The 27,564-nt window shown below is 43.6% G+C and overlaps 2 protein-coding genes and 1 long non-coding RNA gene across 5 annotated transcripts; 2 read left to right on the top strand and 1 right to left on the bottom strand.

Annotated features, from left to right (window-relative positions):
• The first annotated feature begins 5,652 nt into the window (after nucleotides 1–5,652).
• LOC139061902 (uncharacterized) lies at nucleotides 5,653–6,915 on the top strand. The gene is made up of 3 exons (XR_011515548.1): nucleotides 5,653–5,691; nucleotides 6,582–6,642; nucleotides 6,730–6,915. It is a non-coding gene; the product is annotated as an uncharacterized lncRNA (long non-coding RNA).
• Nucleotides 6,916–9,265: 2,350 nt separating this feature from the next.
• On the bottom strand, nucleotides 9,266–11,696 carry LOC139061901 (spectrin alpha chain, non-erythrocytic 1-like). 3 transcript variants are annotated; one of them, XR_011515547.1, is made up of 7 exons: nucleotides 11,550–11,696; nucleotides 10,233–10,355; nucleotides 9,945–10,162; nucleotides 9,756–9,860; nucleotides 9,567–9,671; nucleotides 9,459–9,491; nucleotides 9,266–9,386 (listed from the first exon to the last, which is right to left on the bottom strand). XR_011515547.1 is itself a non-coding variant. In XM_070541846.1 (4 exons), exons 2-4 carry the CDS (start codon nucleotides 10,240–10,242, stop codon nucleotides 9,825–9,827), a joined length of 264 nt encoding a protein of 87 aa, XP_070397947.1. In that variant the 5' UTR covers nucleotides 10,243–10,355; nucleotides 11,550–11,696; the 3' UTR covers nucleotides 9,682–9,824. The 3 variants fall into 3 exon arrangements, 1 of the variants encoding a protein (XP_070397947.1); XR_011515546.1 differs by having other exon boundaries at nucleotides 9,311–9,491; XM_070541846.1 differs by lacking the exons at nucleotides 9,266–9,386; nucleotides 9,459–9,491; nucleotides 9,567–9,671 and having other exon boundaries at nucleotides 9,682–9,860.
• Nucleotides 11,697–17,610: 5,914 nt separating this feature from the next.
• LOC129157436 (proteoglycan 4-like) lies at nucleotides 17,611–23,364 on the top strand. The gene is made up of 3 exons (XM_070541893.1): nucleotides 17,611–17,615; nucleotides 18,875–20,162; nucleotides 23,236–23,364. The coding sequence occupies exons 1-3, from the start codon at nucleotides 17,611–17,613 to the stop codon at nucleotides 23,362–23,364; spliced, it is 1,422 nt and encodes a 473-aa protein (XP_070397994.1).
• Nucleotides 23,365–27,564: the final 4,200 nt, after the last annotated feature.

Below are 27,564 nucleotides of genomic sequence, written 5' to 3'. Positions count from 1 at the left end.
TCTCAGCTCAACAGGTTCATCCCTGCCCAGGACGCTGCCTTTTTCAGGGTTAAACCAGACAAGGTCCATTGGACCAGATTCACGGCTGCCAGGATGTGGGACCTCTGGTCTGCCTGGTTAAAATAGGCAGCCCTGATAGCCTACCAGGACAGGAAGGGCATAGAAGCATTGTTAATAACAATGTTTGTAATTTGTCCAGATCTTTTGTACTGTCTGACGCACAGCGTTCTTTGTTAAACAGGGGTTTAACCTTCATCCCCTCTCACAGCAAAGCTAAAAACAATGACACAGTGCTTCAGATCAGACATGATTTACAAAAATACCATAGGAGAATCAAATTAGCTGTTCATTTTAAGGAAGATGGTACAGCTAAAACTGGTAAACCAAAACCTTTCATGCCAGAATCAGAATGGGCGCCCCCTGCTGGCACTTTGCCGCCAGAAGTTAACTCACTTATTGAGGAGGATCTTGGTTATTTCAACAAAACATTTTACATGAACAAGTCCAAACCTAACTTGAGTATTAACGAAACCAAAGCACTCAAGGAATTAACAGGCAACAAGAACATTATTATCAAGCCGGCTGATAAGGGGAGCTCTATTGTCATCATGGACAGGGCACAATATCTCTGGGAAGGTAAAAGACAACTGCTGGACACCACCTATTACAAAAAACTAGACAAACCCATTTATCCAGAGACCATCCCCATGGTGACTAAAATCATTGACTCTTTGTATGAGAAAAGGTTTATTAATGCAAAACAGCGCAGATATCTTAAAGGCTCTTCGGAACCAAGAGCCAGAAGGTTCTATCTGTTACCGAAGATCCACAAGGAACCAGCAAAATGGAGTAAACCCCATGAGATCCCACCGGGTAGACCCATCGTGTCTGACTGCAACAGTGAAACATATCAAACAGCAGAATTCATCGATCACTATTTAAATCCCCTATCAATAACACATGACAGTTACATCAAGGACACGTATGACTTTATAAACAAGATCAAACAAATCATCCTGCCAGACAACTCCATTCTGTTCACCATGGATATAGACAGCTTATATACAAATATTGACATAACCAAAGGCATTAATGCAGTCAAACAAATTCTCCTTAAACACCCCAACAGCAGAAGGCCAGACAAGGAGCTACTCCAGCTATTACAAATTCATCTGAGAAGGAATGATTTTGAATTTGATGGCCAGTTCTATCTGCAAATTAAGGGAACAGCGATGGGGAAGAAGTTTGCTCCAGCGTATGCAAATATCTTCATGGCGCAATGGGAGACGGAGGCATTAAACAAATGTGTAAAGAAACCACTTTATTATTACAGATATCTAGATGACATCTGGGGGGTCTGGACTCACTCGGAGGAAGACTTTCAACTATTTCTAAACACGCTAAACACACATAACCCATCCATAAAGCTGAAATCGTCCACCAATGCTAAATCAGTCGATTTTTTAGACACCACAACCTTTAAAGGCCCAAATTTCAGCTCCACACACAAACTTGACATAAAGGTTTATTTTAAACCCACGGACACACACGCATTGCTTTTTAAAACCAGTTACCATCCAAAGCACACATATGCTGGTCTTATTAAATCCCAGCTACTTCGCTTCCACAGAATCTGCACTCAGGAAAGCGACTTCAAGGAAGCCACTCGGATACTGTTTTCAGCACTATCCTTAAGAGGATATTCTAGAGCAATTCTGAAAACATGTAAAGCTTCCTTCCTGGAGTCCAGACCCAAGGACACATCAGCATTATTGCCTTTGGTCACCACTTATTCTCCCTCGGCAGGAAAACTAATTCATAAAATCAAACAAAACTTTTCTAAATTCCAATCAGAGACTAACTTACTGCAAAATCACAGGGTAATTGCGGCCTACAGACGGAACCAAAACCTGAAAGATTTTCTGGTTCAGGCCAAGCTGAGACCCCTACAACAACCTAAGGTCAAAGGTCAAAGTGATTTTTTTAACCAACTGCGCTGGATACAAAACAGGTTTAACAAAACCGTTTATCCCATCACACAAGCAGGTAACCCTAAAACCAAAAACTGGGTGTATTTAATTCAGTGCAAAATCTGTAAAATGAGATATGTGGGAGAAACAGGAAATAGCATTTTAACACGCTTCACACAACACAGACACAACATTACAAAAAGCCATAACACACAGCGACCAGTAGTCAAACACTTTATTGAACATGGCTGGCAAGCCCTCACAGCCACGATCCTACAGTCAGATCCAAACTGGTCCACAAAACAACGGAAAAGAGCTGAACGGCTCTGGATCTACAGATTGGACACACTTGTTCCCACAGGTTTGAATGAGGGATAGATCTGCACCGGTGGACTAAGTGCAGGAGAGTCTGTGCACTTCTTTTCTTCAACTCCTAACTGGCCAGTGGCCTCCAGCAACCTGTCTGCTGCAGATTTGTTCCTCCTGATGACCTCTGGAGGGGCACTGCCCTCCCATTTAATACTCTGATGCAATATTTCCACAACAGTTCTTTGGAAAATGAAAAAATGAGTAGAAATGAAACAAGTGTTCTTCTGTACATTACTTACCTCTTCCCTGACTTTATCTGTTGGTCACTCACCCATCCAGTTCTGCCAACAGGGGGAGTCTGCTGGACATGGAGGAGGGCAGTATTTGTAAGACTCAGAATACAAATTGATTCTTTAATCTAATCCTAACCCCATCCTTATTCTAACCCTAAAATAGTGGAGTAGATTAGATTAATTAACCTAACCCCAACCCCTGTTCTAACCCTAAACTTGGAGTAAATTGGATTATTTAACCTAACCCCAATCCCTATTCCAACCCTAAACAGTGGAGTAGATTGTCCTAACCTTAACCAATATTGGACACTAAAAACCGGAATATTTGACACAAATTCCTTTGAGTCTTACCATCAATTGCCTCTTCCAGCCAGCAAACCTTCACCCCTGGTTGACAGGTCTCAAGTCCCACACAGATGTTGGATTGTTCAGATTAAAAGGACACACCTAAACTTAATTTTCTAATCAGCTACAGATGACTCATGTAGTTCACAGTTTTGCCCACTAGAGGGCAAGAGTGTATCAGAAATGTAGCAGGGAAAGGAGTCAGTCAGATAGAGTAAAGCCAGTGTGGGGAATCTCATGTCTTGGAATTTGAATTTCTTTTAAATCATGCCCCACAGAAGGTTTGTTTTCATATAACACATGAATGCAAAGTGTTATGTACGTTGTGTCTGTATTTGTCTATTTTTTATGGTAATAACATGTTGTAAATGTAATCTTGTTAGTGAAAAGTGCCAGGCGCTCTCTTGGACACTAGAGGGAGTATGGACCGGAACTCTAAATATGGTCCTACCACTCCCGCGGCGCTCTGGATTGGTCCAATTTGATTGGACACAAGTACAGGTGCTAATAGAGCCAATTGATGCTTGTTAACTGGTATGAGCTAGATGAAACCGGTCAGAAACAGAACGGGACAACCATTCTGGACCGAGCTTCAACGACAAGAGAAGGTTCTATGCACTTTTACAAGCTCTTAGCCTGATGAAGACTCATTGAGGAGTCGAAACGTAGCGTTGAGCTTGTTTTTTGTAAATATTTTGTTTCTTTGTTCCAGTTAACTTTTTCACGTTTGTTCAATAAATGGCCAGTTGCCAACATTTTAAGCCGCAGTTTTTCGGTTCTTTCATTTAATTCCACTTGTTTTTTTAGATAGTTAGCTACACAGTTAGTTAGTTTAGCACCTGTTTTTTAACTACCGGACATCTCCGGAATGACGTGGGACTATTTCCCACCGGATGAGATGGAGGAGGAGTCGGGCTGGACACAGGTTCGCTACCGAGGGGGAAGACGACGGGACGTTCAGTGGAACCAGCAGAATAGAGGACGTTTCCAACGACGCCACTCTCCCCAGCAACGACGGCCTCGCTATCAACAGGACCGCAGCTGGCAGTCGCAGTACCCCCAGCGGTACCCCCAGCGGTACCCCCAGAGACGCAAGTCTTACGCGTCAGCCGCCAGGTACGGTCCCTCTACCTGAGTGAAGTTGGCCCCCCCACCTTCTTCAAATGCAACAAAACCATTGTGCTACGTTTGTGCTGGTTTGTGCTGCTAAAATTGTCGTTTGTGCTGCTTCTGTCTTGATGATATTAATGAAAATGTAAAGGTCAAAAGGTCAACCAGCCCCCCCACCTTCTTCAAATCCAACAAAAGTGGTATCAAACCATTGTGCTACGTTTGTGCTGGTTTGTGCTGCTAAAATTGTCGTTTGTGCTGCTATCATTTTAAAGATATTAATAAAAATTTCTGGAGGTCATCAGAGGTCAACCAGCCCCCCCACATTAATGGAATCAAACAAAACTGGTGTAAATCAATTGTGCTACGTTTGTGCTGGCTTGTGCTGCTAAAATTATCGTTTGTCCTGCTGTTGCTCATTAGCCTAGTGAACTAGACCAAATTTTTGCTTTGCAAAGTTTGGTCTAGGCATGCTCCATTGGAACCTCAGCAGCTCCTACCAGGACTCTGTCTAGCCAATCACAGCTCTCTAGAGGGGTTTCAAACACAAAAAGAGCTGTGATTGGTCCATAATAGAGGGCCAATCATAGTGCTCTATCTGCTTAGTGAACAAATCACAGAGCTTTATCCGCTTTGTGGGCCAATCAGGGCACTCTCTATATGCCTGGTGGGTGGGATGATTCAACAGAGTGAAACAAGAGTATGTCACATTCATTGTCCAGTGGAATGCGGAGATCATTTGAAATACAACGGTAGAACCCGCCCCACAACCGAGAGCCGTCAATGAAGCATGGCCACTAAATAATACATTTATTTAATCTGGCTTGCCAGGCTAGTTGCTCATGGAATCTAGCTTAAAAATGCAGATAAGATAGCTAGCACATGTTTTCTTCAACTCTTGTTTTTTTCTCTCAGAAGTAGAATGTGTATGATAGCACCCCCTTGTGATCACAAACCAAACACAGGTCGCTACGTTTGTTTTTTTCTGGCAGAGTTGTACCAGTTTATCCTTAACAAGATCTAGTTCAAAATTCATTTGATAGTACAAAAATGAATTTAGTCAATGTTCCTTGCTCATCATCAAAATACTTGTAGATAAATCCATGCTCTGTTGAGATAAATCTGTGTCTGTGTCAATCCCACACGTGTTTAATAGTCCACTCATTTAATAGCCCTTTGTGACCATGGCTACAGAAGTTTGACTCTTGCAAAAAAATATAGTTTGGCCCTTTCAGGTAACATTGACAGTTACATAAGATCATAGACTGTACATATACTGGACAATTCGATTCCATAGGCTTCAATAACACGTTATCTGTCCATAATGGGAGGTGTCCACCACCGCCATTTTGACCGTGTCACAGGTTCCGTCCAGCCCAGACAATTCCATAAAAGGGAAGAGAGGAGGCGCTGAGGGTGGGGCTGTAAGGCTGGGCTCGAGTGACGACACCCAGGCGAACTAGCTACGAGCTAACCTGAAGCTAACCCTGGCTAACCCAAAGCTAAAGCGGAGGTGGGAGCCGAGCTAACGGATGTAGCCACCTAGCTTCAACCCAACCGGAGCTAACTGGAACACCCATCGACCTGAACCTCACACGGAGTTTAGGTGGAGGTTTTCTGCGCCTGTTCGTGAGAAGTACCTGTATTAAAAAAGTTTTAAATCGGTAAGTTTATAATTTATTTCCGTAATGAATACATTTTGCTTTGAGCAAGTTTTCAGTAGTTTTTTTCGGCGCTATCACTCCTGAGTCGCACCAGCCATTAAATGTATCATGAATAAGAGAAAATATATTTAAGTCGTATTTTGGGGGGACATTTTATTATCTTTCTTACAAAATCTGAGACCAAGCGTTTCACATAGCAACACAAGCACCGGTAACCATAACAGAATGAACAACAGCCAGCAGAGGAGAGGATGGCGGTGTTTCAAACCCTCCCGGCCGGCGAGGACAGCTCATTCCTGGGCTGGAGCCGGCCCTCAGCACCCCGCCACAGGCTCTAACAGATGCTGGCGGTGTTTGAAACCCTCCCAGCGGGACAGGGGAACTCATTCTTGTGTGGGTCGGAGTCGGCCCGCAGCAGCGCGGTGTAGCCTACATATTTTGTTATATAAGTAGCAGGACCTGCCAGAAAATGTAAAAAAGTGCGAGTTATAGTCCGGAAAATATTGCAGTTATTAGTATTCGAGCTAAATTAGCAGCGTAAATACATTTCATATATTTCCAAAATGTTATACTTGTTTGTATCTTGTACAGCCAACTAGTCTTTATTCTGGACTCAGTACAATTTATCAAAAGTAAAGAGACATTCTACAGATGAAGTAAGCACAAGATAACTTACTGGAAGACACGGAATTATCATCAGAACCAGAACAAGAGAGCCTGATAACAGTCGTGAAAATAACAGTTAAAAAGTATGTATGTATAATAGAAATAAAAACATATTAGAATTAGTGTAACTCACTGTGATCCAAACAATAAATCAGCCATAGCTGATTAGTAAATATGACATGAGGTCTGGGAGTTTTTAATTTTCATTTTTATTTTTTTGTTAGATCTGTTTAAATGTCACCATGGCAGCCTGTGTGTCTCCAACATCAGCTACACAAAGCAAGTGTAAGTTCCACATACCTGTCTCACCACTTCATGTATGGTTTTGTACTTTAAACAATTATGACAAACCTGTTATTTTTTTCTCCATAGCCATTTGGATCATTGGAGACAGCTGAGTGAGGCGTGGTGCCCAGAGAGCTGCAGAGACAACCTTGGCCTCCCTGACGTCTGTGTCTCCTGGTTCGGTTGGGGTGGACCATCGACATACATACATGTGCCGACACTTTGCGCCCTGTTTTATAAAATGTAGTGTTAAAAATAAATGTTTTTGCTCAATTACTGGAATTTCTTTGGTTAAGACAAAAGTGAGGAATAATCATTTACAAGTTATTTGTACAACAGGCCCATTTTAAATCCCAACAGTTTCTTAGCAGCCAATAGAAATGTGTTCTTTACTAACTTTACTTGGTTTAAAAATCTTACTAAAATAGTGCCGTATTGCAAAACCCAATCATACTTGTTATGTATACATTAGTTTTGTAGATATTTTTTACAGATATATATTTGTGTGCAACAAATCCAAACTTAAATAATTTGTCATTCTTTATTGAAAAACAACAAAATACAGTTATACAGAAAGTGTGGGAAAATGATAATGTGAAAGTATTGCTATTTAAATGTAATCCTATTTATCTTTAAAAAGAAAAACTCTAAAAATGTCCTGTACAGCATCATGACAGAAGAATGGTGGTCTGTCTGTCAGAATGTGCTGAACAGATTTGCTCTTTGAGGAGGAGTGTCATGTTTGGAGGAAGGTACTTAACCCAAGACATGCAGAATACAACACTGACCAAAAACTGATGGAAAAAATGATTTATTTATAAGGAGGAACTTAAGGTGCACAGATAAGTCTGTTGTTGGAACTGCAACAACAGCTCAGCGTCTGGAGGAGGGAGAACACAGGTGAGCTTAGGTTCTGGTTTCAAAATCCATTGTAGGCAGGCAGAGGTGTTCAGCAGACTTACTGTGGTGGGTGTATGTGTTGGCTGGAGGAGGGAGAGGTAGAGAGGAAGCGCAGGAGAGGGAGCAGAGGTGGAGAGAAGCGGGGCGTCCTGGTGGATGGGGCACTGGGTGAGATGAGAGGTGGGTTATGGAGGGTGGTGATATGGTCCGTGTGTTGAATATCCAAATCCTGGAGTAGAGGTCAGTATCCAATGAGGTCGACAGGAATCCTGAAGAATGGTAAATCCAATATAAGAGCAAAAACACTACGAAATAACATTAATCCTAGGAACACTAGAGGTAACACGAGTGGCTGGTTACTACCAAAACTGAGGCAATCTTCTGGCGTCAAATTGTGTCCTCCATCCACCTTAAATAGGAAAGCACCCCGCTGATTGCTGATCAGGAACGGCTGGGGTGTAGTCACCAGAACCATGAAGAATGTGTCTCCAGAGACAACTCGGGTCCTGGTACCAATCAGGAAAGCGGACCTTATCACCCAGAGCTGCCAGGTCACGCTCAAAGCCTTCATGTTCACGCTGCAGAGCCTGAACGCTGGCCAGGTGGTGGCCGTAGTTGTCTGTGTTCAGGGCCTGGTTCTTCTCCTCGATCCACTCTTTGGTCTCATCAACGTCTCTGAGAAGACATCAGAACTCCGTCTGAGTGTGGGTCCAAACTCTACTGACCCGTAAGCGGCGCATAAGTGTGCGGGGTACCTGTGGAAGCGCTACACCTCATGGGCGCTGCCCAGCATGTTGCAGCGAGCGCCAGCGGTTGTTCAGCTCCTGGAGAGAAACCAAACCCAGTGAGATGAAGGTGGACGCCAGCGGGCTGGACGCCGGACGAGGAAACCTGGAGACGGATCGCTCAGACAGGAAGGGAAGAGCTTCCTCTTACCTTGATGGAATTAAAGTTAGCCGTCGTCTGAACGCCCAACCGTACGGTCTGAGGTCAAAGGTCACAGGAAACACACACCAGTCAGCAGTCATACAGATGCATAAAGATAACTGTAGCCATGGCAACCAGCTGACATGTCCCCACTTTCACCAGCACCTGGTGCCTGCCGGGTCACCTGAATTCCTATGTGATGTCAGCACGGTCGGCCGTGACTGCGGCCATCAGAGGTGACCTCTGATCAGCTGAATGAACTCACCTTCTAGGGTGACGCCGTGTTACCCCGGGTTTCCACGGTAGCCGTCAGCAGCACGTTACTGCAGCAGCACGTCTTGCTCGCGTAAGCTGCTGCTTGGCCCTTCCCACGAGACGCGAAGCAGCAGGGGAGCAGCTGTCACCGACCGAGCACGAAGTCACTCGAGTGACTTCGTCAGTAAACACAACAACAAGCAGGAGAAAACTACAACATGGTTTGTGTTTTATGTTCTGTCCGTTTTATAATCGCCAATACGGACCTGAAAAACAAAGGAGACCGCTAGCTAGGTGATAACTTCTCACGGGGCCGCTCAGTTAGTAACTTTTTTTTAAAGTAAAGCGACCGGAAGGCAGTACGTTCTTTATTCTGAAAATCTCGGGAGCTTCTCTCCATTTCCGCGTCCGATTTCCTGTCTTTCCTTCCCCAAAAATGTCGAACTTGACCCGTTTCAGAGGCGTCGCGCGTAGAAAATAGAACCGGCGCGTAAAGGCCTCGACATGCTGCTCCTGAGACGCGGCCGACTCGCGCTGCTGACGGCTCCGGTGGAAAAGGTTCTGTTGACCACAGCGGTTCCTATCAGCAGCTATGACGTGCTGCTGCAGTAACGTGCTGCTGACGACTCCTGTGGAAAGCCGGGGTTAGAGTCGGCTTCATCCTGTAAACAAACAAATGAGTGGTAACAAAAACACCACGTCTGGTTCTGGTGGAGGCGGAGGACAACACGCACCTTTCCAGGAGCAGAACCCAGATGTTCTTGTTGCTACAAACAGAGACGAGCAGAGTTAACAAACCAGGAAGTGAGAGGGACCAGCTGCTGCAGACAGGTGACGCTCACCTGAGCCTGAACCATAGGAGCCTCCTCAGCCATCAGACCTTCTGACTCCAGTTCAGATGCCACCTTGTTGATGTCCCTCAGGCGGGACTCGTTGGCCTTCAGGTCCTGCAGGACAAAAGCACCTGCTGATTATCACCTGAGCTGATCTGACAGCTGCTGCTGGAAGACAGAGAGGAGGAAAAGTCCGACCTTCTGGAAGTCGTCAAACTTCTTCTGCAAGACCTCGACCTGCTCCAGGTCCGACCCGTCTCTCCATCCTCATTCAGCTAAAGACGCGAGTTCAAGTAAAACAACCTAAAGTCACACAAACACAAAGCAGGTGTGGAGATGTTCGCTCTGAGCTGGAGGTCGTTCCTCGGCTGTGAAGGGCACACGAACCTTGTTGGTGCTGTTGAGCAGCGTGAGGATGTCGCCCTTCTTCATGGTGACCTCTCCAGGACTCTTCTCCTGGTAGTCGTACAGAGCCAGAACCAGCTCCTTCCCGGTCTCATCGTCAGTTGGAGCCACTTGTTGCTGTCGGGTTAACAGGTCTGGTGTTAGAACGTGGTGGATAAGAATGTTCTGACGGGCCGAGGGTTCTGAACCAGCGAAGTGACCTGGACCCAAACAAAGTGAGCCAGAACCTGCAGACACCTCAGAAACATGTCAGGACCAGACCTGCTCTACCTTCCTCCATTATGGTCTCTCCTTTCTGGGTGACAGCCTTGATGCGAGGTTCATGACCTGTGATCTCAGCCTGCAGAGCCTCGTGCTTCTTCAGCAGGTTCTGGACACCAATCAGGTCCTTCCCTGAGGACACATGTTAGAGTTCAGCATTATGCAGTAGACAGACCAGTTTAACCCAGGGGTTTCTTTCTTCTACAATCTGCTCTTTAACTGTATTATTTCCTGCTATTTCAGCTGTTAACTTTATTTTTTCTGTAAGTGTTTTTCTCCCCAGAAGAAGCTACAACGATGTTCTGCTGAGCTGTGGTGGCCTCATGGAGGGGGCCATCGTCTAGCACACTGCTGCTAACCACTTAATCATTCTCCCTCTCCTGATAATAACATTTTACTTTCTTTGATGTTGGATGTACTACTGCTAGTTTACCCGTTTAATTATAGATTCACTAGGATAAATACAATAAAGTTTATCTCTCGCCAAATAGAATATTTACTAAGAAATCACAATGTAACGTGTGTGTGTGTGTGTAAAAGCCATGCGTAGTGTTTATTTATAAAGCATATGTTGTTGGATTTTATCCAGAATCTAGACTTTGAAAATATATAGTTTAATTACAGTTTGATTTATTTGACATCTGTATAATGTTTATTATTTTGTTTTTTCCCCCTAAATACCTAACGTTTTAGTTAACATGAATATTAGTCATTCATCCCAATACATGAAGTTACACATTTTAAATTTTAATAGGGGAAGACTGCAGGAGGGAGCAGTAAAATACAGGGGGTCCCCTGCAAAAACTAACTTTATGAGTCTGATGAAAGTTGCTGGTATTCCCGCTGCTTCTTCGGTAAACAGCGCCAACAAAAACAAAGAAACTTGGGATCTTGTCGGCGTGGCAGTGGGATTTAAGGGAAACGCTGTATGCCCTATAGACTTCTCAACGAGCTGCAGTATTTCTCCGGTCAGATCTGTCTCCGAGTTCCACGAGCGGTCAGCCCGCAGCAGCGAGGCGCCGCATCGATCAGCCTGCCCGGCCTGACCGCTGGGGATTACCGGATGAAAGAATAGAGCACAGAAGTGTCCCCCCAAGCGGCGCGCCCCGTCATATTTCAACTCATTTTTATCTTAAATGCACTGGGTTTTACCCTATTACCCATTTAAATATGCCCTATTAATTATTTTACCGTATTTTACATTTAAATTTCATGGTTAAACAGTACATGCTACATGTTAAACTGATAGTTAGCTAGCTACTTCGGTAAACTCAGCTAGTTTAAAGGCAGCAGTGACATAAAATACAAATATAGATTTTAACTTACCGAAAAAAATGAAGTGGAGACTCCTTGGACGCTCTATTAGTGCAATTAATACCACTGCAAGTCATTTTGTCCAACAATTGCACCAATATTATCCAAAACAGAATTCACAAGCACAGAGACTCAAAATCCCGACACAGTTTCCAGGAGAGACCGAGGCTGTACTGAGGCCTTTCCACGGAGCTAGCTCTGTGGTCACGTGGGTCTGAGGCGGCGGTCACGTGTGTTGGATGCTCATTAATTATACAGAATTTTAGGCTTTCAATACACTTAAACAGAAGAGTGAGAAAAAAATTCACCCCCCTCAGAGTTGTCATGAGTATAAACTAGATAATTTAGACAAAAAACCATTTTTTGAACCAGGCTGTAAACATGTTTATTTCTGCTGTGAAAATGGCATTTTTAACATGGGAGTCAATGAGGATTTGCTCGCTTCTGGTACCAGCCCCCAGCGGATGAGGGTGGAACTGCAATTTTTCTTACTTCCGGGTTGGGACCATTTTCTGAGCGGCATTGTGGGGGCTTGCATAAGATTCACAGTTCTGCAGGCTGTTTGGAGCCTTTGAGTTCAGATTTGCTGAATCACTGAGTGCGTTTACATGCAGCCAGTAACCCTTTTAAAACCCGAATATTCACAATATCCCGGTTCCGCAGGTCCTTGAAAACACCGCCAAAAACCCAGATATGCTCATAACCGGGGGTAACCCTTTTCTAACCCGAATGTTTGGTCGTGTAAACGCATACCGGGATATCCCCATCAAAGCATGTGTTCTGCACATGCTCTGTTCGCAAGGAATCTTGGTCTTTTGCGTAGCGAGACGTATTGTATGCGCCAGAACACCGGAAGTAAACAACAAGTGGGGAGCAACATGGCGAGTCGCGGCACAGCACCACACTTTTGGAGTGACGAAGAAACTAAAGCACAAACGAACGCGGTCGCTATCTCTTCCGAACTGGGAAACATGTTGTTGTTTTCACGGATACCGGAACAAGAAGAACCAGAAAAGACGCATATTGCGTCTGGACGTAGTCCATACGTCCAGACGCTACCCCAACGTCCGCATTTAAATCGGGTTATGCAAGTTAGGTGCAACTCTTTCTATTGTGCCTTTGACACAGTTGATCACAATGTTCTTTTAGAAAGACTTGAACATGTTGTAGGGATCAAAGGAACAGCGTTAGGCTGGTTTAAATCCTACCTGTCTGACAGATTTCATTTTGTAAACGTACATGACAAATCGTCTTCATACTCCAGGGTTACTTGCGGAGTACCACAGGGTTCAGTGCTTGGACCAATTCTTTTTACTATATATATGCTCCCAATTGGTAAAATCATTAGACAGCATGGGATAAACTTCCACTGTTATGCTGACAATACTCAGCTATATTTATCCATTAACCCTGATGAACCTAATCGGTTGGGTAGATTACAGGCTTGTCTTGAGGACATAAAAAATTGGATGACTCTAAACTTTTTGCTTTTAAATCAAGACAAGCCGGAAGTTCTCATCTTTGGACCAGAAATCCAGAAAAGGAAATTGCTTAGCCAATCGCCTGACCTTAATGGCATTACATTAATCTCCGCGAACAAAGCAAGGAACCTTGGTGTTATCTTTGACCAGGACATGTCATTCAAATCCCAGGTTACACAAGTTTGTAGGATTTCCTTTTTCCACCTTCGGAATATTGCTAAGATTAGAAGTATACTTTCCAGGAGTGATGCTGAAAAACTAGTTCATGCATTTATTACATCAAGACTGGATTACTGTAATCCATTACTCTCAGGAAGTCCACAGAATGTAGTTAAAAGTCTTCAGCTTGTCCAAAATGCTGCAGCTAGAGTTCTGATGAGAATTAAAAAGAGAGATCATATCTCTCCTGTCTTAGCTTCCCTACATTGGCTACCTGTTAAATTCAGAATAGATTTTAAGATCCTCCTTCTCACATATAAAGCTCTTAATAATCAAGCTCCATCATACATCAGTGATCTGATTGTTCCATACGTTCCTAACCGAGCGCTTCGCTCTCAGACTGCAGGTCTACTGGTGGTTCCCAGAATATCTAAAATTAGGATGGGAGGCAGATCTTTTAGTTATCAGGCTCCTCTCCTGTGGAACCAGCTCCCAGCTTTAGTCCATGAGGCAGACACTTTGTCTACATTTAAGAATAGGCTTAAAACATTTTTACTTGATAGGGCCTATGGTTACAATCTGATGTTAGCCTAAATCTGGACAAGTGGGGGAGTACAGGGAGGTGGAGTGTACAGTCGGTAAAGACGGCTCTCCCTTGCCCTGCCTCCAACATGCCTACATCTAAATAGGATAGATTATCCAGAGTTATCTCTGTAGTTATGCTGCTATAGGCTTAGACTGCTGGAGGATACACTGACCACTTCTCACACTCTACTTCTTTCTTCTACAGTCTGCTCTTTGTACTATTTTGTGCAATTTCAGCTGTTAACTTTATTTTCTCTGTAAGTGTTTTTCTCCCCAGAAGAAGCTACAATGACGTTCTGCTGAGCTGTGGTGGCCTCATGGAGGGGGCCATCGACTAGCACACTGATGCTAACTACTTAAACATTCTCTCTCTCCTGATAATAACTTTTTGGTTTCCTTGACTTTTGATGTGCTAATACTAGTTTATCCGTTTAATTATAGATCCACTAGGATAAATACAATAAAGTTTATCTTTCACCAAATAGAATATTTACTAAGACAGCATAATATAACTGTAGACACATTACTTGTCCGTGTGTGTGTGTGTGTGTGTGTGTGTGTGTCTGCTCTGTCTTCTCGATCCCCAGTGAGTCGTGGAGGATGGCTGCTTATACTGAGCCAGGATTCTCTGAAGGTTTCTTCCTGTTAAAAGGGAGTTTTCCTCTCCACTGTCGCTGCATGCTTGCTTAGTATAAGGATTGCTGTATAGTCACTGACACTAGTCAGTGACTTGATGCAATTTGCTGGGTTCCTTATATAGGAAACATTATTTCTGATTGGCTTAATGAACTGTGAATTGGAATGTTTATTATGTGAAGTGCCTTGAGACTAGGGCTGCAACAACGAATCCATAAATTCGATGAAAATCGATTACTAAAAGCGTTGGCAACGAATTGCGTCATCGATTCATTGTGTCGCACAACTCTTCCAAAAGCGCCCCGCCTTCCCGCCCGCCATTGCGAGCAGACCAGAGCAAGCCAGATCAGCGCGAGGGAGAGCCGCAGATTAGCGCGAGGGAGAGCCGCAGATCAGCGCGAGGGAGAGCCGCAGATCAGCACGAGGGGGAGCCGGCAGATCAGGGCAAGGGAGAGCCGGCAGATCAGCTCGAGGGAGAGCCGCAGATCAGCGTGAGGGAGAGCCGGTACCGGCAGATCAGCGCGAGGGAGAGCCGCAGATCAGCGTGAGGGAGAGCCGGTACCGGCAGATCAGCGCGAGGGAGAGCCGGCAGACTTGCGCTGCTGCGAACCGGTTCCACATTGTTGCACAGCGATCCAGGCAGCTGCTTCCAGCGCACGGTCCATTCTCAAAGTGGCGCAACCTAAAAACTATAATTAGCATACGATCGTTCATGTCCGCACATGTTCTCTATTTTCTGTCTTATTTGTGCCTGAAGCTCGCTACTGCGGAGCTCATCACCTGTGCTGTGGTGATGTCACCTCACTGACGCAGCATCGAAAACGCGCTCTGCGCTTTTCGGTCAGGAGATCTTTGATCTGCTCAAAAGTAACTGATGAGGTGAAAAGGTAAGAATCCAGGCAACAGATTTTCTGGAGAATTAAGAGGAGATGCAGGAAGATGAGAGACAGACAGGACAGGAAAATAGTTAAATAAAAACAAGAAAACAAAACAAAGTGTTGAAAAGTAAAATGTAGGTAGATTTATCTCCACTACACGTTTTTACCAGTAAAAAACAATAAGTTCTACACATGTCATATTTATACATCTGATACAATTCAGATCACCTTCAAAACTCAGTCACACACCCAGGGCCATTTCAAGACATTTTGGGGGCCAAGGCAAAATGCCCCCCCCCCCCCCCCCACACCAAATAACTGGGCTCCCCAGAAGCCTCTTTGTAATTCATGCCCTCTCCAGTAGTGTTAGTTATATGGTGTTTATAAAAGCCCCTCAGACATTACTGACATGTTCTAATATTATCAGATGAAAAACTAAATTATCAGACATGCAGTCTCATCTGCTTCTTTTATAAACTTGCAAAAAGTAACAAAACCATTTGAAAGCCACTATTTGTGGATTCTCTGAAAGTTTCCATGGAGTTTGTGACAACTTATTTTTTCATTGATCCTATCGTCTAATCTCACAGCTGAAACAAGCATCCTTAATAATCTGTGCACAGGAAGCTTACCGATGCTGTAGTAAAACAAAAGGTATAATAATTTATTATTAATAAAACCTTGTTGCAGCACTAAAGCAGAAAAATTAGATTTTGCATTAAATATGCAAAATATTTACATATGAGTTGTTTTAGAGCCCTTTTATTGGCAGAATCTGATATTAATTTAGTTCTTACAAAAAATGGGTCCCAACATGGTTTGTGTGGCGTTGCCATAGTGTGATGTCATAGGCACAGATCACCTGTCCTCTTGTTTGGAAATGGAAATATGGTCACCCTACATTAAACAAACTGTCCACCCGGGCTTTTGCACTGCACAGAGACGCTTCGCTGCCTACGACTGAACGTCAGTTGAGAGTCAGTCTCATGCAGACTGACCAATGAAGAGAGTTAAGAGTTAAGAGTATGAGTTAAGACCCCCTCCTCATTGGTCAGTCCACACGAGGTGGGTCAAAGGTTACTCTGGGCGGGTTACGTGTTGTCAGGCATTCAAGGTATTGAGTATATTTACTGCATATTACAGTAAAATATTCTGTATGTGACCACATTATGGTGATCCTTGGGTCGTGATGATGGAGCCCTTGAATATTGTTGCCCAGGGTACAACAAAGTGTTAATCTGGCCCTGGTTCCGCCGTCACATTCCCACAGAAACTGGTTGATCACACCGGGGCCAGACTACTAGCGTGTGGTTTTACAACCACAATGTCCTCAGAAGCAAAAACGCTTTTCAAAGGGAGGGAGGAGTCCTAACTGTTGCTGCAGGCGTGTTGTGTGAGAGTGCAGTTATATACTGGTTAATATATTTTTGGGTTCAGTTGCTTTCATGTGGCCTAATGTGAGTCTATTTGGGATCATTGGAATGATCAGCAGCATTTCTTGATGTGACTTTATGGCAGTTGCCCAGGGCATCATCGCAAGGAGGATGGCATTCATTTACTTTTGTTTTATTTGGTATTTTTTCAGTCATTTTTGGAAATAGTGATCAATTTTGATTAATTCACAGCCTATGTTTAATTACATTTAAAATAAATGTCAACAGATGAGATCAAACAAAACAGATGAGAATTGCCCTTAAGCTGTTTAACTTGGACCAAGCATTTTAGGTCACAGATAGATGTAGCTTAGGGTCTCTGTCTATACACCTTATAAGACAATTTAGGTGATGGCATGTTGTTTTTCTGCTATTGAACTGTTTTCTAATAATGTTGTGTTAAATAAAGTGAAGGAAGGAGAGAAATAACATTTCCCTAGCAGTTTTTAAAAATTTCCCCATGTAATCCGATTAATCGATTAATCGTGTCGAGACCCCATCCGATTAATCGATTATCCAAATAATCGTTTGTTGCAGCCCTACTTGAGACGACTCTTGTCGTGATTTGGCGCTATATAAATAAACTTGAATTGAATTGAATTGAACTCTTTCTATTTATTGTAAACGGGCTTGTAAACGGGTTATTCTGATCAACTCAGAAACCCGAATACCGACCTTAACGTGATCATAACCCGGATATTGGCTGCATGTAAACGTAGTCACTGAAGTGCACTCCTGTGTATGTTAATTTTATACAACTTGCTCATGACAGCCCACATCCAAATGACAGCACTTTTGTTAATATTAGCATTTTACTTAAAAGCTACAGTTCACATATTATTAGGTTAATGTTTTAACAACTGTTAGCATTTTACCATATACCCTGCTGGTAGCACACTAGATGGAGTAAGGTAATGTTAAGAAACATGGTAGTCAGTGATCCGCAACCAGATTATTGGCTCAAAATACCTTATCTAGTTATAAACTGATACACACCTACTGGCATGCCCCTTTACATTTCTTCATCAATGTTAATTAATGTTATTATTACGGCAGCACGGTGGTTAGCACTGTTACAGGGTCTTTCTGTGTGGAGTTTTCATGTTCTCCCCGTGTTTGTGTGGGTTCTCTCCAAAGACATGCAGCTTGTGGGGATAGGTTAATTGGTTAATCCAAATTGCCCATAGCTGTGAGTGTAAATGGATGTCTGTCCCTTGTGTTGGGCCTGTGACAGACTGACAACCTGTCCAGGATGTACCCTGCCTCTTGCCCTATGACAGCTCGGATAGGTTCCAGCGCCCACACGCGACCCTTAGAAGGATAAGTGGAAGCGAATAGATGGATGGATGGAATTTTATTAATATCTTTAAAATTAAACATTAAAGAAAGGGGCTGGTTGAGCTTTAGAAACTTTTGGTTTCCAAATGAAAGCAGCACAAACGAAAATTTTTGCAGCACAAACCAGCACAAACGTAGCACAATGGTTTGATACCACTTTTGTTGGATTTGAAGAAGGTGGGGGGGGGGCTGTTTGACCTTTTGACCTTTACATTTTCATTAATGTCTTCAAGACAGAAGCAGCACAAACGACAATTTTAGCAGCACAAACCAGCACAAACGTAGAACAGTTGATTGACACCAGTTTTGTTTGATTCCATTTATGTGGGGGGGCTGGTTGACCTCTGATGACCTCCAGAAAGTTTTATTAATATCTTGAAAATGATAGTAGCACAAACAAAAAATTTTGCAGCACAAACCAGCACAAATGTAGCACAATGGTTTGTTACCACTTTTGTTGGATTTGAAGAAGATGGGGGGGCTGGTTGACCTTTTGACCTTTACATTTTCATTAATATCTTCAAGACAGAAGCAGCACAAACGACAATTTTAGCAGCACAAACCAGCACAAACGTAGAACAGTTGATTGACACCAGTTTTGTTTGATTCCATTAATGTGGGGGGGCTGGTTGACCTCTGATGACCTCCAGAAATTTTTATTAATATCTTTAAAACGATAGTAGCACAAACGAAAATTTTTGCAGCACAAACCAGCACAAACGTAGCACAATGGTTTGATACCACTTTTGTTGCATTTGAAGAAGGTGGGGGGGCCAACTTCACTCAGGTGGTCCCTCTTACCCCCAGCGTCCATTCCAACCCTCCAGGAGCCACAGTAGGGGCTTCAATAAGCGGTACCAGAACCAAGGGCCCCAGGGTTGGAACCGACAAAAGAAACGCGCTCGGCGACCCCCACAGGGACAGTACGCGCAGCAGGGCGCACAGACCCGAAACCTGTCAGAGGCGCCACAAAGATCTGATGACCCAGACTTCACAATAAAGGTCAGAACCATGCACAGACTTCTTAAAGCAGCACATCACTTAAAAAATGTGTCGGATAAGGACAATAACCCACCCGGCATTCAAAACATAACCGCGTACTTGGCCACGATCATCAAACCCGCGGCTCCATCTACCAGAACTTCCACATTAATAGATGGTAATGCGAGATCGTGGGCCTACACCACCGTGCTGATCCTTAGACAACACTACCAAGATCAGATGGAGTCAGAAAAACGCACTTTGCAAGATCTTGGGGGAAACCTACTGGCTCCATTAGAAATAGCCACTAAATGGGCCAGAAGGAACTTGGGGAGACGTTTAAGACCAGAATCGGTGGAAGAGGTGCAGGTCTTCCTGATGTCGGATGAGGAAAAGGACTCACAAGAACCAGCAACTCCCTCATCGGAAAATGGTGAACCTGATGAACGTACATCTGTTCTTGAGTCCTCCACGCAGACCATGCCCCCTCCGCACTCCCAACAACACAGGGGGCAGAGTGAGGATGAACTTTCCGTTTATGCATCCTCTCCCTACGCTCCCAGGGGCTCCGTGAGATCACAATCTCCTCTTCCGGCCCCCCCACCTTCACCACCACCACCACCACCCCACAGGACAACAGTGGCAACGATGACGGAACCATCCAGAGGGGACTGGTCACCTGCAGCATCCAACGAGGAACGACACAGCAGCCGTCCCCTCTTTCCAGCTGTAGCAGCACCACCCACACCATCACCCCAGGCACGCAGCACTCCACAGACGCCGGCTCTTCCCCAAAGGCAGCGGAAATCATCCAGCCAGGAGGAAACGTACACGCAGAGGACAACAGGATCCTCCCCTTCAGTCGTGATGGAGTCTCTGCCTCGACCCCGCGGCGTGACAGCAGAGGAACAGACCATCATAGACGAATTCCTTGCTTATGAAGCAATGATGCGCTCACACTCACTACCTGCTGCTTCTTCTCCACCACTGCTGGAACCTACGCCTGTCGCCCTCCGTCGCCGGATGGAAAAGAGCACACAGAGGCAACTTTCCTTCCAGCAAACGACTCACCCACCGCTCACCGCAGCCACCGCCACCACCCCCACCGGGCCTGATGAATCACCTTCATCTCAGGTAAATGCCACAACCAGACACACAAACACTGGTAAAAAATCACGAGACTGGTCACTTAACCTGTGAAAAAAATATGTGGTTCTGGGGGACTCGAATGTTGCACACCTACCTGTGACAGGGGACTGTAGCAACAACATCCAGGTGGACAGTTTTCCGGGAGCCAAGTGGAGACATGTGACCAGCCTGTTCCTCAAATCTGGGCAAATGGAGCAGGTAGAGAGACTGGTCCTCTCATTTGGTATCAACAACAGAACACAGAAGGACAAAAGGGCTTTGGTTAAGGAAATGCAAACTGCCATTAAAGTAGCCAAACTTAAATGTCCTAATGCTGAGATCTTTGTTCCTGTGGTGAACTTTTCTCCCTCCTTATCACACAGGGAGCAAGCCATGCTCACACATCTCAATATTCACATCTCTCAGCTCAACAGGTTCATCCCTGCCCAGGACGCTGCCTTTTTCAGGGTTAAACCAGACAAGGTCCATTGGACCAGATTCACGGCTGCCAGGATGTGGGACCTCTGGTCTGCCTGGTTAAAATAGGCAGCCCTGATAGCCTACCAGGACAGGAAGGGCATAGAAGCATTGTTAATAACAATGTTTGTAATTTGTCCAGATCTTTTGTACTGTCTGACGCACAGCGTTCTTTGTTAAACAGGGGTTTAACCTTCATCCCCTCTCACAGCAAAGCTAAAAACAATGACACAATGCTGCAGATCAGACACGATTTACAAAAATACCATAGGAGAATCAAATTAGCTGTTCATTTTAAGGAAGATGGTAAAGATAAAACAGGTAAACCAAAACCTTTCATGCCAGAATCAGAATGGGCGCCCCCTGCTGGCACTCTGCCGCCAGAAGTTAACTCACTTATTGAGGAGGATCTTGGTTATTTCAACAAAACATTTTACATGAACAAGTCCAAACCTAACTTGAGTATTAACGAAACCAAAGCACTCAAGGAATTAACAGGCAACAAGAACATTATTATCAAGCCGGCTGATAAGGGGAGCTCTATTGTCATCATGGACAGGGCACAATATCTCTGGGAAGGTAAAAGACAACTGCTGGACACCACCTATTACAATAAACTAGACAAACCCATTTATCCAGAGACCATCCCCATGGTGACTAAAATCATTGACTCTTTGTATGAGAAAAGGTTTATTAATGCAAAACAGCACAGATATCTTAAAGGCTCTTCGGAACCAAGAGCCAGAAGGTTCTATCTGTTACCGAAGATCCACAAGGAACCAGCAAAATGGAGTAAACCCCATGAGATCCCACCGGGTAGACCCATCGTGTCTGACTGCAACAGTGAAACATATCAAACAGCAGAATTCATCGATCACTATTTAAATCCCCTATCAATAACACATGACAGTTACATCAAGAACACGTATGACTTTATAAACAAGATCAAACAAATCATCCTGCCAGACAACTCCATTCTGTTCACCATGGATATAGACAGCTTATATACAAATATTGACATAACCGAAGGCATTAATGCAGTCAAACAAATTCTCCTTAAACACCCCAACAGCAGAAGGCCAGACAAGGAGCTACTCCAGCTATTACAAATTAATCTGAGAAGGAATGATTTTGAATTTGATGGCCAGTTCTATCTGCAAATTAAGGGAACAGCGATGGGGAAGAAGTTTGCTCCAGCGTATGCAAATATCTTCATGGCGCAATGGGAGACGGAGGCATTAAACAAATGTGTAAAGAAACCACTTTATTATTACAGATATCTAGATGACATCTGGGGGGTCTGGACTCACTCGGAGGAAGACTTTCAACTATTTCTAAACACGCTAAACACACATAACCCATCCATGAAGCTGAAATCGTCCACCAATGCTAAATCAGTCGATTTTTTAGACACCACAACCTTTAAAGGCCCAAATTTCAGCTCCACACACAAACTTGACATAAAGGTTTATTTTAAACCTACGGACACACACGCATTGCTTTTTAAAACCAGTTACCATCCAAAGCACACATATGCGGGTCTTATTAAATCCCAGCTACTTCGCTTCCACAGAATCTGCACTCAGGAAAGCGACTTCAAGGAAGCCACTCGGATACTGTTTTCAGCACTATCCTTAAGAGGATATTCTAGAGCAATTCTGAAAACATGTAAAGCTTCCTTCCTGGAGTCCAGACCCAAGGACACATCAGCATTATTGCCTTTGGTCACCACTTATTCTCCCTCGGCAGGAAAACTAATTCATAAAATCAAACAAAACTTTTCTAAATTCCAATCAGAGACTAACTTACTGCAAAATCACAGGGTAATTGCGGCCTACAGACGGAACCAAAACCTGAAAGATTTTCTGGTTCAGGCCAAGCTGAGACCCCTACAACAACCTAAGGTCAAAGGTCAAAGTGATTTTTTTAACCAACTGCGCTGGATACAAAACAGGTTTAACAAAACCGTTTATCCCATCACACAAGCAGGTAACCCTAAAACCAAAAACTGGGTGTATTTAATTCAGTGCAAAATCTGTAAAATGAGATATGTGGGAGAAACAGGAAATAGCATTTTAACACGCTTCACACAACACAGACACAACATTACAAAAAGCCATAACACACAGCGACCAGTAGTCAAACACTTTATTGAACATGGCTGGCAAGCCCTCACAGCCACGATCCTACAGTCAGATCCAAACTGGTCCACAAAACAACGGAAAAGAGCTGAACGGCTCTGGATCTACAGATTGGACACACTTGTTCCCACAGGTTTGAATGAGGGATAGATCTGCACCGGTGGACTAAGTGCAGGAGAGTCTGTGCACAAAGCCTCACAAAGCCTACGGCGACTGGGACTTTCTTTTCTTCAACTCCTAACCCTAACCCTAACCCAACGAGCTCCACACAATTATTTGCGCCCCCCCACGTTTCAGGTCTCTGCCCTTCATCAGGCAACCACGAAACGCCAATTAAATAAATAGTGGAGCACAATGGCTATCCAGGCTTTTCTCTAAGTTTGTATAATATTTATTTGAAAATTCAATGAAAATCAATCTTTGTTTAAAAAATTAATGAAGATCAATTTTTCTAATTTTAGGGTTCAACACTCGGCCTTGCAGGGGGGTCCACAGTTAAGGACACGGTGTGGCGGGTCTTCAAAGGAGCCATGACTAATGTCCTCGCCGAGGGCAAAATGGGAAGGTGGCCTTTGAGAGGCTCCACCTAAAAGGCATTGTGATTGGTAAGTTTAATCATGACAGTCCCCCCACCACCACTACCACCTCCACCACACCCATCTAGAGGGCCACATCAATGTACGAGTCCAGTTGGTACCAGTGTCAGAAAGAGGCTTGAAGGAACTTAGTATTTTCCGAGCACAGGCCATTTCAGGGTCAAATTTGGCAAACACCTTCTGGGTGACCAGACACTAGATAGTCATCAACAGTCCTGGGTGCTCATTAACTCATTCTCTGCCAGCCCTTTCCTGATCGGTAAAGCCCTTCGCTGCCAGCATTTCTCACCATTTTTACTGCTTTTGTAAGAGTCACAGAACGTTAAACGCTAGGATGATGTTGACGCCAAAACAACCAAAAGAAAGTGGAGACTCACCTCTTACATCAGGAAGAATCTGTGTGTTTTGAGTGTTACCTGTTCTTTCATAATCTGTTGTTGAATTGTGATCGGCAGAAGCTTTTCCGGTTTGCGGCTCACTTTTTTTACAGCAGCGGCCCAAAACGATCTCCTAACACATGGATTTTCTGCTTCCTGATCACATGACGTGTGACGTATGTGGATGAAGATCGGCTTTACAGCTGAGATGTTTGTTCTCACGGTGTGGGGGCTCGTCCGACGCCCACACAGTAAAAAACATGTAAATGACAACTTTAGTCGTCATTGGCAGTGAATGAGTCAAGGGCGATCCCCGAAGGGGGTTCAGGGTCATAGAGTCGTTAGAGAGAAGGCTTAGACGTGACAGCTATCGCAAGATACACGCAACCAACCTCAGAAACTTAGTTAGTCCAGAAACCTGGAATACCGATCGACAATGACCGGAGACTGGCGCATGAGCGGACTGTGTAGAGCTGGTTGGGATTGACTCCCGATTGCTTTGCTCTGGGATTGACTCCACAGGGCTCTCAGTTGGCATGCAAGTGCAGCCAGAAAGAACTGGGTCAGCCTGTAACGGTGCACCTCCCTTTAGTAACTTTAGAGCATGCCACAGGGCGAGGTGTCTCAGGGAGAAACAAGATGACACATACACTAGGCCAGTGGATGTGACTGACCAGCAAAACACCATAACAACTAGCCACATGGGTATCGCTGTTGTTGTCCACAACACCACAAGAAGAATGTGATCAGCCGCAGTCAAGCTGAGGTTTACCCAACATGAACGAGACATGATAGAAATGTCTGACCCAGTGTCTAAGATTGCATCAAAAGGTTAGCGACCCCTCAAGGGTCACAGCAATGTGAGGTTTCTGTTTGGGAACTTTATGGATGATACCGAATAGAAGTTTAAGTTTCTCAGGTTTGTCCAGTGGTGTAACGTCCAGAAAGGGTCAATTTTCATCTATATTCTGACCTACATGATGAGCCTTTAATCCACAGGAATAAATCTACTTCTGTGTGTTTTCTAATCTTCTGAACCAAGAAAGATTTTACAGGTCTGTTTTGCCTTGGCCCCCCAAATGCCTTGAAACAGCCCTGGGTGTGTGATTGAGTTTTGAAGGTGATCTGAACTGTATCAGATGAATAAATATTACATGTGTATAACTTATTGTTTTATGCTGGTAAAAACGTGTAGTGGAAATAAATCTACCTACATTTTTCTTTTCACCGCGGTGAAGTTAATTTGAACTTGGACTTTGGATATTCTACGGGCATTGGTTTACACGGTCAGCGATAAGTCTTCATGCCGTGCACTACGGCACAGACAGCGGTTTGCTGAATTCTGAGGACTCGCTATAGGGAACGGTGGTTCGCTTAGGGACTATCAAGAAATGTGTAGTTCTTTGTAAACGAGTACAAAAAAAATTTAAAAGCTTCCACAATAATTTTCTAAATGACTCAAAATTACTTCTGATTTGTGTTACTAAACAACATTTACAAGACACAAGAGTTTATAACAAATTTATACATACAATCTGATCTTTTTTATTAGGATTTTATTCCAAAATTAAGGGATTTTTTTCAATAGCTCCTAGGTAAATCAGTCTAAATACACAAGACCATTGTGTTACTAAGCCACACCAATGAGACACAGCAGTTTTTAACACCTTTCATACAATCTGATCTTTTTTATTAAGATTTTCATGAAAAATTCTGTGATTTCTTTCAATACCTCTTAGGTTAATTGATTTTACTGCTCAAAACCATTTCTCAATTGTGTTACTAAGCTAGACCAATGAGACACAGCAATTTTTAACAACTTTCAAACAATCTCATCTTTTTTTTTTAGGAATTTTATCCAAAATACGGGATTTTTTTCAATAGCTCCTAGGTAAATCAGTCTAAATACGCAAAACCATTTCTCTATTGTGTTAGTAAGCTAGATCAATGAAACACAGCAGTTTTTAACACCTTTCATGCGATCTGATCTTTTTTATTAGGATTTTTATCAAAAATTAAGGAATCTTTTTCAATAGCTCCTAGGTAAATCAGTCAAAAAAACTCGAAACCATTTCTCAATGTCGTTACTAAGCCAGACCAAAGACACACAGCAGTTATTTTCACATTTCACAAACTCTGATCCTTTTTATTAGAATTTTTATTAAAAAAATAAGTGATTTATTTCAATAGCTCTTAAGCTAATTGCTGTAAATACTCAAAACCATTTTTCAATGCTCAGCAACACAGCTTCAGGCCATTGCAATTAAAATCTGTGACCTCAATCAAACCTCTCCTCCCACAAATTCTTAGGTGGTATGCTCTTCTTCCTCCTGTCTTGGAGTGGGGATCTCGTCGATGGTAACCTTTCTCAGTCAGAACGTCCCTCGTCACCACCTGGCTTGATATCAAGTTGTAGTCAATCGCACTGGTACACAATCCATTTCATTTAAGTTGGCCTCATGTTTCAGTTGAACCTTTTCATCAGTAAGGGACAAGGCCAAATTCTCTCTAATCATGTGCCATGATGGGGTTTATGTTTTAGTATTTCAGAAAGACAAACATCACAGCCACCAAGGCTCTGGTCAGCACATTGGGCGAGGTGAGTTTGGGGTCCTTGCAGTTCTTGATCAGCATCCAGCCTCTGGTGGTCTTAGTGTTCAAGGGCGAGGTCCATGGTTTTCATTTGTCTTTCTTTCTAGCTGAAATGACGATCGAGTATTTCCTTTATGGCCTCCAGAAGCGAGGGCCCAACTTATCTTATGACTCAACTGTTGGGAGCGAGAGACAACAATTTGCCTGAAGATGGATGTTTAAGATGTCCCTGCCCAGAGTGCATAACCTCACCCAAGATGCCGACGAAGACATTTACAGCCTTCATATTACATAAGGTGAAGGGGGATCAGCCTTAGCTTTTCATCCTTTGACAAAATTCCTAAAAAAAAAAAAAAGTTGGATCTTGTGAAATGTTATGAAAACTGCTGTGTCTCATTAGTCTCCACTAGTGGCATCATTGAGAAATGGTTTTGAGTATTAAAATCAATTAACATAGGAGCTATTGAAAGAAATCACTTAATTATTGATAAAAATCCTAATAAAAATGATCAGATCTTGTGAAATGTGATAAAAACTGCTGTGTCTCATCGGTCTGGCTTAGTAACATCATTGAGAAATGGTTTAGGACAGTGGTTCCCAAACTTATTTAGCCGCGCACCCCCTTCTATGTCCCGACCATGTCGACGCACCCCCCCCCCCCACACACACACACACACACACACACACACACATCGGGGCATGGCTCTATATATATCAGATGTCAAGCTAAACAGACAGGGTTAAAAAAAATCCCCATCACTTTCATTTTTTAAATAGTAATTAATAAACATTCGATACATTACAAATTCCTTTGATTTAATATTAAATAAATATTTAGAGTGCCCAGGTAGCACATAAACAATGCTATTTAACGGTGTTCTTAAAGTAGGAACGTTTAACCTGTGCGGCCAGAGCGCTCTCCTTCCTTCTGCTCTGCGTAAACCTGAGCTGATCACCTACTTGTGCGTAATCAAATGTCTATAGGGGGACAAGATATAGCCATGATGTTCACTTTTACCTCAGACCGACTTATTGATGTTTTATGGTGTGGCTGAATCTGCGATCCGCTGCCACGCTGACTGGAACAACAAATGCTGCAGTAACATGTGATGTGGTCAGGTTCATGAGGAGTCACTGGCTGGAGCGGACCCGACTCATCCCAGAAGCTAATATCTTAATTTGACCTTGAATGAAAAATAACCTCTTAAAAGTTTTTATCACGGTG

The sequence above is a fragment of the Nothobranchius furzeri genome, chromosome 11 (assembly GCF_043380555.1).
Source record: "Nothobranchius furzeri strain GRZ-AD chromosome 11, NfurGRZ-RIMD1, whole genome shotgun sequence".
In the NCBI taxonomy this organism is placed as follows: Eukaryota; Metazoa; Chordata; class Actinopteri; order Cyprinodontiformes; family Nothobranchiidae; genus Nothobranchius; species Nothobranchius furzeri.
Note: the sequence above shows the minus strand (reverse complement) of the source record. Positions and strands in the feature narration are given on the sequence as shown.